At 43.2% G+C, this 16,705-nt stretch overlaps 1 protein-coding gene across 6 annotated transcripts in view; it reads right to left on the bottom strand.

The window, feature by feature from the left end:
* LOC117348867 (4-hydroxyphenylpyruvate dioxygenase-like) overlaps window positions 1-16,705 on the bottom strand; it is a 55,407-nt gene that overhangs the window by 7,191 nt on the left and 31,511 nt on the right. For all 6 annotated transcript variants that reach the window (XM_033921443.1, XM_033921444.1, XM_033921445.1 and 3 more), the window contains 5 exons: window positions 13,183-13,289; window positions 7,722-7,799; window positions 6,027-6,189; window positions 3,081-3,152; window positions 855-977 (listed from right to left, as the gene is read on the bottom strand). In XM_033921443.1, coding sequence (XP_033777334.1) covers window positions 855-977; window positions 3,081-3,152; window positions 6,027-6,189; window positions 7,722-7,799; window positions 13,183-13,289 — 543 coding nt within the window. The remainder of the gene's footprint in view (window positions 1-854; window positions 978-3,080; window positions 3,153-6,026; window positions 6,190-7,721; window positions 7,800-13,182; window positions 13,290-16,705) is intronic.

Here is a 16,705-nt window from a genome sequence, read left to right as displayed (position 1 = left end):
TAATATCAGTATGTTTTTCCAGGGATAGATGTTTGTCTAGGGTGACTCCCAATACTTTTGTTCGAGGGGGAAGGCCATACCTTTCACTTGGATTGTGGTGTCTTTGATTTTGTCGTTGGGGGTAGCTAGGAAGAATTTGGTTTTGTCAGGATTTAATTTTAGTCTATGGGATAGCATCCAGAGTTCTATCTGAGTAAGTGAGCTTGAAAGAGATTCAAGACAAAGTTGGACAAATTCCTGCTAAACTGGAACATCGCAGGTGAGGCAGGGCTCATTTAGAGCACTGGTCTTTGAACTGAGGGCTGCCGCATGAGCAGCTGGGCACGATGGACCACTGGTCTGACCCAGCAGCGGCAATTCTTATGTTCCTAGTTAAGGCAGCATTGAATGCCAGCCTACTTGCTTGGCTAATTATCTGAGTACAAGCACTAAATATTTGCAGTGCCTGAATAACTTTCAGGTCTGCCAATAGATTGCCCAGTACTAACCAGAGAGTGCCCCAGTGGTTGGAGCTTTGTACTGCTGAATTTCTCTTCCCAACTTGAACAGCATGGCTAAACTAGGGATACTATATTTGTGAAGTCAAAAAAAGGACATTTGACTCTGTCCTGCCCCACCCCAAGCACACCCAGGCATCGTTATCAGAAGACTGAAGATTTGGTTATCTAGTTTAGCTGCTTGAGTGGCCGAGGCCATCATATAGTTTTTTCCGTTTTACTTCTTTGATCGAGAGGTGTGTGATAGTCATACATAAACCATGTCCGTGATGGTCTCTCACAACAGACCTAGTCTACATAGTCTCTCATCTTCAGCCTGTAGGGTCTCTAAAATAATCCTATCCTGCTTGGTCTCACCTGTAATTTGTTGATATCTTCTTTAACTTGTATTTTGGCAGTTTTGAGTTTGGCTCTAAGTTGGTTGTAGTATGTATCAGGTGCACTGAGAAACTCCATCCCCCGAGCTTTTAAGTTTGTAATCTGTAAAACATAAACCTTGGTTTAGTCATTCCAACTCATTCTGCCTGGAATATTGCCAGGAAGTCAGCTCACTGAATTGTTCAAAAGACCACATTAGCTAATACTATCTGTGTCTTCGCAACTATGCCCAGCCCTAAATGTGCTACTTAGAAATGCCAAAACATAAAATCAATGGAAAATTACACATATACAGTACATATATATGGCTGAAATCCAAGGATCAAATATCATTTGGGAGGAGAAGAACTTCTGGTCACTAAACAAGAACAGGATGCTGCTTCATGACCTCAAGGTGTCCAGAGTGACCAACCAATTAGGAAGGCTAACGATACACAGAGTGTCTTTGGTGCGATCCTACTTTGATAGGGTTACCAGATGTCCAAATTTAACCGAACATGTCCTCGGGTCCAGACGGCTTTTCAAAACCCGGCACTTTGACCGGGTTTCAAAAAGCCTCCTCAATTCGCATTGTGTAGGGAGGAAGTCCATGCATTCGCGGATGCCATGATGTCACATGCCTTCCTAATTGGTTGGTCACTCTGATTGTAGATGAGATCAACTACACTATCAATCTAGAAATTAAAATTTTGGGTGTTTACCTGGATAAGAATTTAACTATGAAACCATTTACAAATGCCTTGGTTAAAAAATCTTTCTTCACTCTTTGGAAGTTATGTACAATTAAGTCTTTTTTTTAGCCCCATTGCATTTAGAATACTGGTCCAATCTCTGGTACTTAGTATTCTGGACTACTGTAATTCAGTTCATTTGGCAGGTCTTCAGTCAAATTTGCATCGATTGCACAAAATCCAGAATACGGCTGTGCGTCTTATTTTTTATTTGAAAAAATCGGATCATGTTACTCCATGCTGCAGACAACTCCATTGGTTGCCTTTTGAAGCCAGGGTTTGGTTTAAATTTGGGACGCTCTGATAAAAATCCATAAATGGTATATTTAGTTTTCTTTATCAAAGTGTTTTTGTTCTTTGATGTGAAAATGAATAAATTTAAAAATCCGTAAATGGTCAGGCACCTACTTAATTACTAGAACAATTTACATTTTTTAAAGGCGGTTCGTCCACTAAGGATAACTTCATTGTTTGTGTTCCCTCCGGTACAAGAATGTCTTTACAAGAAATTTCACCATCGAACAATTGCATATCGGGCTGTTAGTTGGGATTTGGAACTGCGTATTTTGTTTGCTTCTTCAATTTCTTTATTTAAAATGTATTTCTGCCCTTTTCCATCTCGTATCAGTATGTTAATGTTTGTCAGTGCGTTTTGATTGTTTGTAAAATTAATTGTAATTTGTTTTTTACTTGTCCTTTTTATTCTTTGTTCTCATATTATGTAAAACTGCTTTGAATTTTGATAAGGTATATCAAATTTTTAAATAAACCTGAAACCTCATTTCATATATGCATTTCCAAAAACTATTAAAGACATCTCTTTTCGTAAAATTCTTAGGAAAATAAGGAAGATGATATTTCTCTTGTATTGCATCGATCTGGAAAGTATTGCGGTCTAGTATTTTATTATAAGGTAACAGGCTCTGTGTTGGCAGATTTTGTTTGCAAATACTTCTGCAATTGTGCAAGTCTCTACCTAAATGTCTCAATCCCGATGTCTATGTTCTATCTATAATTGGGCTCACCTTTATACATAGGATTGTTTACACCAGGGTTCCCCAAATTAATCCTGGAGTACCCCCCTTGTCAGTCAGGTTTTCAGACCTGGCGCTTTCCACGATGAATATGCATGAGATTGATTTGCATACGTTGCCTCCATTATATGCAAATCTCTTTCATGTATATATTCTTTGAGGAGCTCCTGAAAACCTGACTGGCAAAGGGGTACTCCAGGACCGACATGGGAAACACTGGTTTACACCTTCAAAGACAACAAATTAATTGGTAAGACAAAAGCTTCCCTTTGCTAAAGCCATGCTCTCTTATTCCCATCCTCACTCTTCAGTATAAAATGCATATCTACACATTCCATATCATACACCACATCTAGAAATGTTCTTTCTTCCTTTTAGTCTTATCCACTTTATTCCTGGATCTCCCTTTTAGTTTGCCAGCTGCATTATGTGTCACTCACCGCCTGGATAATGTCAGATGTGTTGAGTGCGATGTGTTGTACACCTGCACCTCCATAGTAATCCACGTATTCCTGGTAAAAGGGAGGAGGGGAATAAGAAAGAAGAAGAAAAAAAAAAAAAAAACATGCACAGAGTTGGGGGAAAATGGAGAAGAGAGAAAGATGCAAGGGTGGCAGAAAGAGTGGGTTGGAAGGACAAATGATTAATCTCATAGCATTCATATAAAAGATAGAGTATCTTCTGTTTACATATTTACCAGGTAAAATGGACCATTGAAAATTGTTGCTCTCAAAGGCTACCAAGAGTTTGCATAGGTCACACAATGTGTGTGCTTTTTAGGTACACTGAAAAGAAGGGTTCCTGTAGGCATGTTTAGGATTGCCAGATTTTATGACATCCTAGACCTGCCCCCAGACCCGCCCTTGCTCCGACCCCGCTATCTGCTTTGGTCGCGCAGGAGGCAATCCGCACATGCATACGTGTGCCTGACATCATTGCATGCCACCTGCACATGTGCAGATTGCCTCCTGTCCAACCGTTCTAGGATTTAAAAGCAAACTAGATGCACATCTCCTTACGAGAGGCATAGAGGGATCCGCGTGCGCGGATCGTCAGACTCGATGGACCGAAGGTCTGATCCGGAGATGGCAGTTCTTATGTTCTTGTAACGCGATTGAGAGGAGGCTTTTCAAAACCCGGACAAAGTGCCGGGTTTTGAAAAGCCATCTGGACCCCCTGACCTGTCCTCAAAACGAGGACATGTTCGGGGAAAACCGGACAGCTGGTAATCCTAGGCATGTTGCAGACGGGGTCTTATCCTCGGCTCCCCCACCCCTCAGAGCCTGATAATTGAAAGTGCCATTAAAACCCAATTAAAAAAAAAAATTAACTTGTCAGTAGGCGCCTAACTCAGAAGACACCTAGCACTTTGATGTAGGCATCTACACTGAATCGCCTACTGGCACCTACTGGCAAGTAGGCGTGGTTAGGAGCGGATTGAGGGCAGGGTTTTGGCTTGGATTGACTTAGGCGCACTCATCTAGCCTAAATGGAGTGCACTTAAGGATTTTAATGCTTACTGGCATTTAAGAATGCCTAGGTGCGATTCTATAAACCTTGCCAAGCGGTTGATTGACAGCCATGCTGAACGGTGCCTAGAAGTTATGATTTATAGACTCAGGGCCATATCGTATGCAATAGGTTTTCTGTTTCCTAGGTTTTTATGCATGTATGCACTGGAGATATTTGACAAGTGCTTACTTGAATTATCCCTAAAGTTTGCAACTACACAGGCTGTTTGAAAATTGCCTCCCAAACTAATTTTCATTCCCAAAGGCGTAGGCAAAAGGCCTAACTCCCTGTCCTGCGCTCATATAGCAGGTACAGAAATGTTTCACTTCCTGGATTTCATCCCGCTGCATGGTTTATGATTACTGTCATTATTATTGACACTGATATTTCAAAAGATTTATCTAGCTAGCAGCTCCTGCTTTCCAAAGATGCTACCCAGATCTACCCAGTGATTTTCAATAGCAAATATGGCTGATGTAAGTGTGAGCAGCAAAGTGTGTCAGGGATTTGCATAATTTGCATAATTTCATTTTATTGTTATCTGCTTAGCTGTTTTTCTGATGAGCGGTATATCAAATAAATGAACTTTGAACCTTAAACCTTCTGTAAGTCATGTACGTAGAAGTCCCATCTAGGTCCTGCCCACATTCTGCCCACATTCTGCCCCTCTTGCAATTATGCAGTATGGAAGTTAAGCAGGTATTTGCAGAATAGCATGTAGGTGGCATACTAGCTGAACGGAATAAATACAATCTCAGCTCAAACTCAGTTCCATCAAAACCAAACTACTAGGGTCCCTTACAACCCAACAAACTTGTGGTACATAAAACATCAAAAGTGCTGGGAGTCATTCTGGATTCTATTCTCTCCTATGCACCACAAATTTCCAACTTATTGAAGAAAACCCCCTGCAGTATGAAGTGACTATGACCCCTTTTTTTGAACATCGCTTTGCTGTTTTGGTCCAAATGCTCATACTTTCTCAACTTGACTACTTCAACTTACTATATGCTGGGATAAATGTAATAGAAATATGCCGATTACAACTGATACAAAATACAGCATCAGGATGATTGTCAGGCTCCAAAAATTTGATAAACTATCAGATTATTTTCATAAACTTCACTGTTTGCCAATAACCTCCTGAATCTCATTTAAAACTTTCTGCATTCTATACCATGTATGCAACACCAACTCATCCAAGGCATTAATTCATATCTTCTCAGAACTCTACTTCTCTTTGGCAAGAATAGCCAATACCTCGCTAATGGTTCTCTCTTCTTTTAGAGGAATCAAATACAAACAAATAATCAACTCTTTATTCACTTATGTTGCTATTAAAATCTGGAACAGTCTACCTACAAACATAAGAAAAGAATCATGCTATCTAAAATTCAGAAGAAGCCTAAAACCATGCCTCTACCACAACCTGTTTGAACCTCACCAACAACAATGCCTATTGTGGGATGGTAGACTCAAGAGTAATGTTAGGAAATTCTTTTTCATGGAAAAGGTAGTGGATGTCTGGAATGTCCTCCTTAGAGAGGTGGTTGAGAGCAAAATGGTGATGGACTTAAAAAAAGCATCAATAGCTGGAATCAAAATCACGCTTAGAAGAAATCTCTTGCTAAGACGAAATCTCTATATATGACACTTGCCATTTGAGCCCACCAGGCTGCCCCCTCCCAGGATTATTTTAAAGTATTTTTTAATCATGTTTTTCAGCATGCTCATAGTATTTTTATTTCTTGGTAAATTTGTATCTAGGATAAAACCAGCACATTAAAGTGAGGTGTCTCCTGAATAGAAGGATCTGTATTTCCTCATTTGAGTAACCAATTCCAGTAATAAAATATCTGGGATTTCTTTCCTACCTGGATCTGGGATTTTTTTTTCCCGGCAGCTGGTTCATTTATTGGCATTTTAATGGTTTCTTCATAGTTTGTTACCACGATTGAGCGTAGGGCACTGTACCGAGTATGAATCTGTTTGTCGTCAACAGACCAGAAGCGGTGAAATAGGAGACACTTCTGGTACCTGCAGAGAAGCAAAATGCTGTTTCAGTGTCTGAACTGTCTACTTTGGAAATCTGTACTCCAATTAGTAGTAGCATTACTATTGCTTGAAAGATTAATCAAAGAAGTCGCCAAGCCACATTACTTACATCTAAATACAAGTCAGTTTTACTTCTAAGTATAAATCCCTTCAATTAAAACTACTCTACACAAAATATATCTCTAAAACCTGAAAGGATAAACTAAATCACTGTATACTACAATAATAGGTGAGGATGCATGTTGAACTACACCCACAGAGGTAGTCTGAACAGGTTCTTCAATCTCAACAGTTGAAGGAAAAGACAGGGTTGGCACTTTAGAAGGACATGCTCTTCCTAGTCACAGGTTCAAAAGCTCTTCCAGTTACAATACGGCTAAGAAACAATGTGTCTCCAAAGCTGATTCCCATTACAGCTTCTGCCTCTGTTCAGACGGAATGCTTGATCCAAGGTGAGAGACTGGTCTCATGTGCAAGATGCATATGAAAGAAGTACAAGAACTAAGAGAGAAGGTGGCAAGACTTAGAGACATCTGTCATAATCAGAAATCCATCCCACATATACATCTTGATGCATCGGGGATCTTCAGCAAAGAGGATGGCTGAAAGAGGACAGCTGGACACAGATCACCTCGTTGTTTTTAGAACTTTACTTGTTATGAAACTTTGATACAAACTGCAAATAAAGGCTCAGTGTCCACAGGTTGGATGTGACATCTCCAGTGCCTCTCTTTGTTGATTCTACACACAATTTAGAAATACTCCACAGCAGGGATCTCAAAGTCCTTCCTTGAGGGCCGCAATCCAGTCGGGTTTTCAGGATTTCCCCCAATGAATATGCATTGAGAGCAGTGCATGCAAATCCATCTCATACATATTCATGCTGGAGATCCTGAAAACCTGACCTGGCTCCGGCTCTCGAGGACCGGCATTGCCTACCCCTGCCTTAGACCCAGGCACTGAAATGCGACTCAACTTGTGAAATGGTTTCAGACCTAGTATTCTCATAGGTTTCTTTACTGTTCAAACTGGACATGCATCAAAGCTGACGCTCTAAAACAGGGATCTCAAAGTCCCTCCTTGAGGGCCGCAATCCAGTCGGGTTTTCAGGTTTCCCCCAATGAATATGCAAGAGATCTATTAGCATACAATGAAAGCAGTGCATGCAAATAGATCTCATGCAGATTCATTGGGAAAATCCTGAAAACCCAACTGGATTGTGGCCCTTGAGGAGGGTTTTTGACACCCCTGATCTAGCTACTAGACATATGCAACGCTTTACCTCAGGGATCTCTGTCCCTCCTCGAGGGCCGCAATCCAGTGGGGTTTTCAGGATTTCCCCAATGAATATGCATTGAAAGCAGCGCATGCACATAGATCTCATGCATATTCATTGAGGAAATCCTGAAAACCCGACTGGATTGCGGCCCTCAAAGAGGGACTTTGAGATCCGTGCTCCACAGCATACAGAGGTTACAGCTTTCTGTTACTGAATTATCCTCACTGATACTCACCAATCCACCACAGACAACATCTCAGCATCTGGCTGATTTCCAACAATGTGATCAATGAAATGCAGATGTCCCTCTGGCCTGTGGGGACAAACAGATAGTGCTTTAAAAAATCTCTGGAGTCAAGCACAGTACCGGGATTCTTGCCCAGAAATAGCTAAGAAGAAAAAATTAAAAAATTTTAATTGAATCAAGTTGGGCAGACTGGATGGACCATTCGGGTCTTTATCTGCCGTCATCTACTATGTTACTATGTTACGATGCCACAACCATGTTAAGATTCCCCTTCACTAGGGTTGCCAGATTTTCCACTCATCCCTGCCCTGTAATGTCCTAATCCCACCCCTTGCTGCCTGCTCGTGTCGCACAGGGAGGAAGTCCGCAGATGCCACGCGATGATGTCACGCGCATGCCCTGCCCGACGCGATTTAAGGTGGCTTTTCAAAACCCGGACAAAGTGCCGGGTTTTGAAAAGCCGTCCGTACCCCCCGGACATGTCCTCAAAAGGAGGACATCTAGTAACCCTACCCTTCACTAATGTCTGCATGAGAAGCCTTTATTGTTGAGTATAATTAGACTTCTGTGGCTTGAAATTCTCAGTTTCCTCTAACTCATGAAATCTAATCTAATCTTCTATTTGTGTATCACTCATAATCTGATCCGCTAAAGTCTGTTGCCTGTAGTGAGCGGGCTGCGGGCAAGCACCAGGCTTCTTTTACTTTAGCCAGGACTCCCTAGAGGAGTTCAATCATTGTGTGATAAGTTTGGGAAAGATCAGGCAAGGCAGAAGAGTTAGATCAGTGTACGATGAGTGGGAATGCTCAGAGATCGGCCAGTTTGTGACAGGTGAAACAGGTCTGAAACTATGTGACGGAGAGAACTACGGTACTTCATCAGTGTGTGATCCAGGCGTGTGGTGGGGGAGGGGATATCAATCGTGAAAGAGGCAAAACAGAAATAGGTTATGGAATGAGAACTGTTGAATGTTATTGTTGTAATTACTGTTTTATATGTTTGTGTATTATCTTTTGTATGTTTTATGTAATCCGCTTTGGTAGAAAGTGGAATATAAATTAAATGAAAGGTTTTCCCCCATTGTGTGTTCGTGAGGGAAAATGCTTAGCGCTGTGTCTGTTCCTCAATGTATAACAGAGGTGGGGAAGTTCCAGGGGCCTAGCTACCATAGAGCAAGAATAGATAATGCCTAGGGCTGCCTGCTCTCTACCCACATGGCCCAGCATTTCTCTCTCTCCCATCCCTTCTCCCATTCATGCTTTAGTACCTCTCCCTCCCTCCTTCTCCTTGTGGTCTCCCAAACTTGTGGTGGATTGTCAGCAGTGATTAAGACAAGTCTTCCTCTTTCTGACCCTAGGGCCTTTCATCTGCTGCATCCCACTTCCTCTGATGCAAGTTCCTGTGGCTGGGACACAGCAGAAGGATGGCCAGAGGCACCCTGTCTTCATCACTGCCAGAAACTCACTGCAAGTTTGGGAGGACAATGGAGATGATGAGGGAGAGGTGCTGTATTCATGGGAGAGGATAGAGACAGATTGGACTGGATAGGGAAAAATAGGGGGAGGAAAGATGCTGAACCAGGTAAGAGTGAAAGGAACTGGGAGAGAGAAAGACTGGGGGAAAGGGGAAGGGAGGAGGAGAAATGCCCTAGGGAGAGAAGAGGTGCTGGATCTGGGGAAGAGGAGAGAGGGGTAGTGATGCTTGATGGGGGGGGGAGGAGGAGGAAGAGAGGGAAGAAATGCTGGACTTGCAAGGGAGAGAGGAAGAGATGCTAGACCAAGGGGAAGTAGAGAGAAGATAGAGAGAGACCAGACTGGGAGAGGATAAAGAGGGAGAGATGCTGGACCAATGGAAGAAGAAAAAGATGCTGAACTGCGAGGGAAGGGGCAGGGGTAAAAGAAGGAGAAATGCTGATTCCTGGATGGGGATGAATGGAGAGAAGCAGGATATGGGGAGGAGCAGGGACACAGAAAAGAGATGCTTTGTGTATGCATGGTGGGAGCACAGGGACAGGGACACAGAAGGATGATTTTGAAGACTCAGGGGAAGGATAGGGACAGAAAGGAGGGATGTTGAACACAGCAGAAGGGATAGGGACACTGGAGAGAGATGCTGGAAATGGAAGAGGGATAGGAACACTAGGGAGAGATACTGGACATAGGAGTAAGGATGCTGAATAGGAGGGGAGATAGGGACACTGAGAGACAGATGATAACAGGATCAATAGAGATGCAGAGGGAAGATAATTGGTAGACATAGAAAAGGGAGCTGTCCCTGCCGGTTAAATATGGGGCAGCTAGTGTGCAGTGGAGTAGTCATCTAATGGCTTGTACAGTAGACTGAAATCCTGGGGAATTGGATTTAATTCCCGCTGCAACTCCTTGTGACCCTGGGCAAGCCACTTACTGTCCATTGCCCTAGGTACAAAAACTTAGATTGTGAGCTCACCAGGGACAGAGAACGTACCTACATATTTTTTGATATTTGTAATAATGTTCTTTTTTAAATTAATTATGTATATACCACTAAAATTAATTATTTATATACCACTTATATCCTAAGTGGTTTACATTCAGGTACTTTAACATAGTTCCCTATATGATCTGGTGGGCTCAAACTCTATCTAGTGTACCTGGGGCAATGAGGGGATTAAGTGACTTGCCCAGGGTCAGAAGGAGCAGTGAGGGATTGGAACCCACAACCTCAGGGTGTTGAGACTGTAGCTTTAACCTCTGCGCCACACACATCTATAGGCAACCTATATAGAATCTGGGGGTACTCGTATATGGCTTATTTTACTCAGTCATATAACTTGTTCCTTCTTTTCTTCCAGGAACATCTGTCTTGTGTTGACTAGTTTTGGACGGACATATAACTGGACCTCTTCACTAGGTAAGTCTTCTGCATTCTTCTCTCCTACTCCTTATCTAAAAAACAAGGCAAAAACCCTTTCTAACTAACCACTTTTGTGCTTATATATATATATTTTTTTTATTCATCTCAGCATTGTTTATCTGTTCCATCAGGTCTTTTTCCTATTCCTATGTATTTACCTTACCTGTCTAATTACAGAAAAGGAAATGATAATTAAAATCCCTGATTATTCCCCCTAATTTAGTTATATTGAAAGTACATATCAATCATACTTCCAAAGCTCATTCCTGTGTAGACAGCATAGGATTCCTTACAGATGGGTTCTATACCCCAACTCGCGAGTGGTATTGCAGACGATGTCAATCATTTTTCTCAGCTCCGCCTCCTTGTCTCCCTGGGCAGTGCCCTCTTTCTTCAGTGTTAACTTCTGCAAGTGAGTTGAGAAGGTATCTTTTCATCTGCTGTGCATTGGATTTCTTATTTTTCGGTTAAATCTGATTTTTTTTTTTAAGGCTTTCCCATGCTAAGAGGTTCTCAGTAGTCCTGATACAGTTCTGCTTGGGAGAGGATCTAGATGTTGGGGTCTGCAGCTAGCAGGGCAACCCTTCTGAAAGGGTACCTGCCTGCCCAGCCAGCAATAGCAGTGCTCATCCCTGTAGAGATCAGGTGCTGGAGCGCAGGCTGAATTGACCCCGCGACTGGCCAGGAGGCTTGGTGATGAATGGCTGTGTCCCCCCCTCCCCCAAAGAATCGTGTGGGAATGAGGGGTGGAGGGTTTCAGGATCTGTGAGTACAGATCATTACTGTTTATAGGAGACATTGGGGTGGGTCTGAATTTAGCTAAACTAAGGGTTTCTGGAGTTGTCCCAAGAGCTCCCCACCTCTAAAATCCTATTTTCATGATTTTTGAAAAAATTAGTTTTGCTCCCACAGGCTGTTTTTTAACAAAAATAAGCACCCTAGGTGGCCATCTTGGATTTTCCGATTTTATTTTAAAAGCAGGGAAAGTGTGGTGTAGATGTTAAAGCTACAGCCTCAGCACCCTGAGGTTGTGGGTTCAAACCTACGCTGCTCCTTGTGACCCTGGGCAAGTCACTTAATCCCCCCATCGCCCCAGGTACATTAGGTAGATTGTGAGCCCACCGAGACAGATAGGGAAAAATGCTTGAGTACCTGAATAAATCCATGTAAACCGTTCTGAACTCCCCTGGGAGAATAGTATGGAAAATTGAATAAATAAATGAATCAGTCTGCCTCAAAACACCTTGATTTTTGATTTAAATCAATTATAATAGATTCCTCAGGTGGTTTGACCCCTATATCATGCCAGGAATCTGCTAGATGGTCACCTGAGAAGCGTCCATGTACCACATGCTGTGGGCATGCGAGGGAGCGGGAGCTATGAACTTAGCCTCCTCTGGTCCCTCCATGGGTTGGGGTTGCTGAAGCCTGCAGAGCTGGGCAGTAAAGCCCTGCTGGAGCTGTGTAGGGGTGACTCTGTGTTACTGATGTAACGCATCCATGTGATCACCACTGATCCTGGGAAGAGGTGATTGGTAGACAGACAGAGGTCCCTGGAGGATCCAGGTCAGATCTGTGACCCTAATTTTGTGACCTTGATATATGGAGCATACCAGTAATATAACGGGATGCCAGTTAGTAAGTGCTCAGAGGGATTTCCCTTTTCAAAGCGAGCTCCTGGGGCAGCCGGTAGTCCAGCAGGTCCAGTCCAAAGGGGGCTGGGGCAATTTAAAATCGTATTCCATTCTACTGCTCTCCAAAAAGACATTCTCAGTGGAAGAGTCTGGGTTTGAGTAAATAAACTATCTTTATTCTGATGGGTCAGTCAGAATATGACCTTCTCTAAGTCCTGGCATCAGGCTCTGCTGCTGTGGATCCCTTCACCTTGCCCCCTGCCTTGTGAGTGTTCTTCTTGCTCCATTCTGATCTAACAAGTCAGTTGGGTCCATCTTTTCTCAGGAGCATGTGCTTCTCTGCCCCCTCGGTAATGAACTCATCTTTTTATCTCTCTCTACTACTCAGCATCTCACCTCTGAACTACTGTACCTGTATCTGCCTACCAGCTCTCCCACCTCTGCCTTAAAAGCCTTTTCTCTTCAGACCTGCATCTTCATCTCCGCTTCGGCCTTCAGAAATTCAAAGTCTCTTGCCCCAGGGAGGCAAGCTTCTGAAAATCTACACACTACGAGTAAATTAGCTACATGTATTCAATAAAGTAAATTTCAGAAAAAGTAAACATGTGCACTGATATATGCAAGAGGTTACACTGCCTGGATATTAAAGCATTTGACTTCTTTTGAAGGATATAATGTGGACAGATATATTGTACCTTTAAAATTAGGCCTGTTGTCTAGGCTTGTGTTTATCAAAGGATCTTCATGTAGCTCATTAGTGGTGCTTATGATATAGCCCTGATGCAGATGTCAGCTGAAACATTAGGATCTGAGTTTTAATTAAAACTGATATTGTATGTGTCTTGGACTGCTTTTTTGTGGATCCACTGCCCTCTCGTGTTGGTAATTAACAGTGAATATCATAGCAAACTGGCACTCACAGCTTAAGTAATGAAGGGTCCCTGAAGAGTGGCTCCTTGAATCCTGGCAGGAAGGTCCCCTTATATGGCTTCAGGTATTCAATCAGAGTATGAGTTGTGTCACCGTACTGGAAAGCAAAGGTAATGGTTTCTGTTTGTTCATGCTCGTATTTTAGGAGGATCCTGTCCCTACGTTTTACATTAGGTCACTCCCCAGGAGAAGTCAAGCATTAGCACTAAAATTGAGAGGCTGATATCATATTCCACATATCCTGGTTAGGAGTGAGGTTCATTACTGTTATGGTGTGTGAAAAACCAAACCATTTGGAGACACTTCTCCCAAGGGTCTATGCAGGAGGACCAGGATAGGAATACTTTTTTGATTCTAAAGAATGTAATATTCATTTGCAATCTGTTAATTCCTCCCAATTTGAATTGCTAAGTTACAAGAAACACAAGGGCCACCTAATTTATTGTACCTATTAAAGCACTTACAATTCCTTAGTGCCAGCACCAGACACTAGGGGTTGAGCCCATCTACCAGTAGGTGGAGATAGAGTACAGATTTTGACATGTGCTTACTGGATGGCAAGCCTCCTGGTCAATCAGTATATTCTATTTCCAGCAGGCGGATGGATGGGCTTCTCCTAGCTCCTGGTCTCTGTTTAGCTCCTGGACTAGTCTAGTTCAGTAGAGCTGAGGGTTGCTTTGGATAAGCAGTGCCAGCTTTAGGGGATGCACCTGGTTCCCCCAGATCCCTTCCCCACCCTCCCGGGGATACACCTGGTCACTCCTGGTCTCTTCCCTTCCCCCCATCCATTGGATCTGAGGTGCAGTCTCTCCTTTCCCAGACTGAAGAAAAAAAGAGTTCTACTGCGCTGAGGTGTATAAAGCCTCTACTGACTACCTATACTGACAGTGGTGAGAGTCACTGCTGCAGCCAAGGGCTGTTTGTTGCTATTTTTTCTTCATTTTCCCTACCCGCAATTGGAGTAAGTGGCCCATTAAATTTCTTGTGTCTGACGGGTGTAGCACAGTTGTTTGTGGCTTTAGACAGGATGGCTGCTGAGGTAGTGAAACGCTGCTTGCGCTGTGGGAAATGTGCCAGAAATGTAGGCCAGTGTTTTCAAGGCCTATAGTTCTGGTGCCTATCTTTGCCATGAATCATAAATCGATCCTCTCCAGATGGTTGCCCTGGATGGCAGAAGTACGTCAAAGTCTGCGCTGGTGGCTCTGGGCAGAGATGCTGTCCAAGGGATTAGCTCTCTGCATTTCCTCTTGGGTGGCACTGATGCCGATACCAGTCTGTATGGCAGGGGCGATAATTGTGAAGGGCTCCCAGTTGAGGGCCACTGATTACCCTCAGAGGAACTGGTCCATCAACAGATTGGAATTGAGAGCCATTTAGCTAACCCTGAAGGCCTTCAAAAAAGTATCTGGAAGGCAAAGCAGTCTGGGTTTACTCACATAAGGCCACAGCAGTAGCATATGTCAACAGACAAGGGGGCACCAGGAGTGATCAGTTAAAATTGGGAGACTCAATTGTTATTTTGTTGGGCGGAAGTGTACCTAGAAGCCATATTGGCTGCACATGTTGAGGAAGTGAACAATGTTCAAGACAATTTTCTCAGTTGCTAGACCCTGGATCCGAGGGAATGGTTGCTATCCCAGAGTGTGTTTGACAATATTATAAAGCACTGAGGGTGGCTGACAATTGACCTGATCGCGTCAGCACACAACAGGAAAGTACCTCAGTACTTCAGCTGGCGATTTGAACCAGGAAGCGCTGGCGTAGACAATCTAGTCCAGCCTTGGCCAACAGAAGAGCCGTGGTAGGTGTTTCCTCCATAGCCAATGGTAGACCGGGTCATTCAAAGAATATCAACCCATTGCAGATCAGTGATTCTAGTGGTGCCAGATTGACCACGTCATCCACGGTACGTGGTCTTATATGGCTACAGCAGAACAGATGCCTCAGGCTACCTTTATGGCCAATGCTCCTATCACAGTGGTCAATTACCCTGGAGGATCCAGAACACTTTGGTCTTACGGTGTAGCTCTTTAGCGTGCAGCCTTAGTACAGAAAGGATACTCAGAGGTAGTCATAACTAACTTTCTACAATCCAAGAAGACAGTGACTGTCATGGCTTACACTAAACACTGGAAAATGTTTCAGCACTGGTGTGATGGTCAGAAGGTAGAGCCGTACATGGCTCCCATATCTATAATCCGGTCATTCCTTCTGCATGGCCTCAAAAAAGGGCCTAGCAATTGGCTCTCTCAAAGTGCAGGTAGACGGCCTCTCATGCTTTAGAGCTTGAGTGGAGAAAGAGTCCTTTGATTTCCATCCTGACTTAACTAGATTTCTGAAGGGAGCATTGTGGCTGCATCCTCCCATGCAACAACCATTCCCTGCGTGGAATTTTAATATGGCTTTGAGAGTCCTCTGTAAGGTTTATATGAACCCCTACAGAATGCCTCATTGAAGAATCTTATAGTCAAGACAGTTTTCCTGGTGGCTGTCATCTCAGCGAGAAGGGTTTCAGAGCTCCAGGCTCTATCATGCAGGGAACCCTTCCTGAGATTTATGGAGGCAGGTGTTTATCTATGCATGGTGTGTTCTTTTCTGCTCAAAATGGTTTGGGCCTTCCATGTAAATCAGGAAGTCCGGCTTCTGGCATTCCATGCCATGGGAATGAAGAAAAAAGACAAAGTTTTGGTCATACTGGACATGAGTCTGACCATCTTTTTGTGTTGACCAATTCCACCCAAGGAGATCTGTAGAGCAGCTACATGGTCCATCCTCCATACTTTTTAAAGTTTTACAGAGTGGATGTGGCAGCACAAATGGACACAACTTATGGGTCCTCGGTGCTGACAGCAGGCTCATCTACCCTGCACTGCCCTAGACTCAGAGGACTGCTTTGGTACATCCCACATGTAAGTCTACTATACCCTGTGCACTGGAAGGAAAGATTAGGTTCTTACCTTGATAATCTTCTTTCCAGTATAAGGGTACAGTAGGCTTGATGGCCCACCCAATCAGATGTTAACTAAGCCTGCTTTCTGACTCAGACACATATGGTTGCCTCCAGATGCTTGTCTGCGAACAACCAAGAGAGAATGAAGCTGCTTAATGTAATTCTGTTAAACATGTAAAAAGAGTTATCCATTAGCACTATAGTGAAACCTTTGGAATAGGCTAAAGGAGCTGCATAAATGTTAGTGCTGATTGCACTCAGTTAGGTGGCTTGTTTGGTTCCACCTTTGTTTATGATATGTATCCATTGGGTTAATTAATTGTTTTTGTTGCAGAGCAGAAAAGACTTGAAATGTCGGGGAGTTCCCTACACCCTCCTTGTCATTTCTCCTTCTTAAAGGTTATCCATTGCTTTGGTACAAACTGAGGAGATGAGGTACTGGCCAGTGACACAAGGAGGCGGAGTTGAAAAATGTAGATGATGCCTTCTGCAAACCTCACAGGTGAAGGGAAGAAATTGCATGTCAAGCCTACTGTACCCTTATACTAGAAAGAAGATTACTG

The sequence above is a fragment of the Geotrypetes seraphini genome, chromosome 15 (genome assembly GCF_902459505.1).
Source record: "Geotrypetes seraphini chromosome 15, aGeoSer1.1, whole genome shotgun sequence".
Lineage (NCBI taxonomy): Eukaryota > Metazoa > Chordata > Amphibia > Gymnophiona > Dermophiidae > Geotrypetes > Geotrypetes seraphini.
Note: the sequence above shows the minus strand (reverse complement) of the source record. Positions and strands in the feature narration are given on the sequence as shown.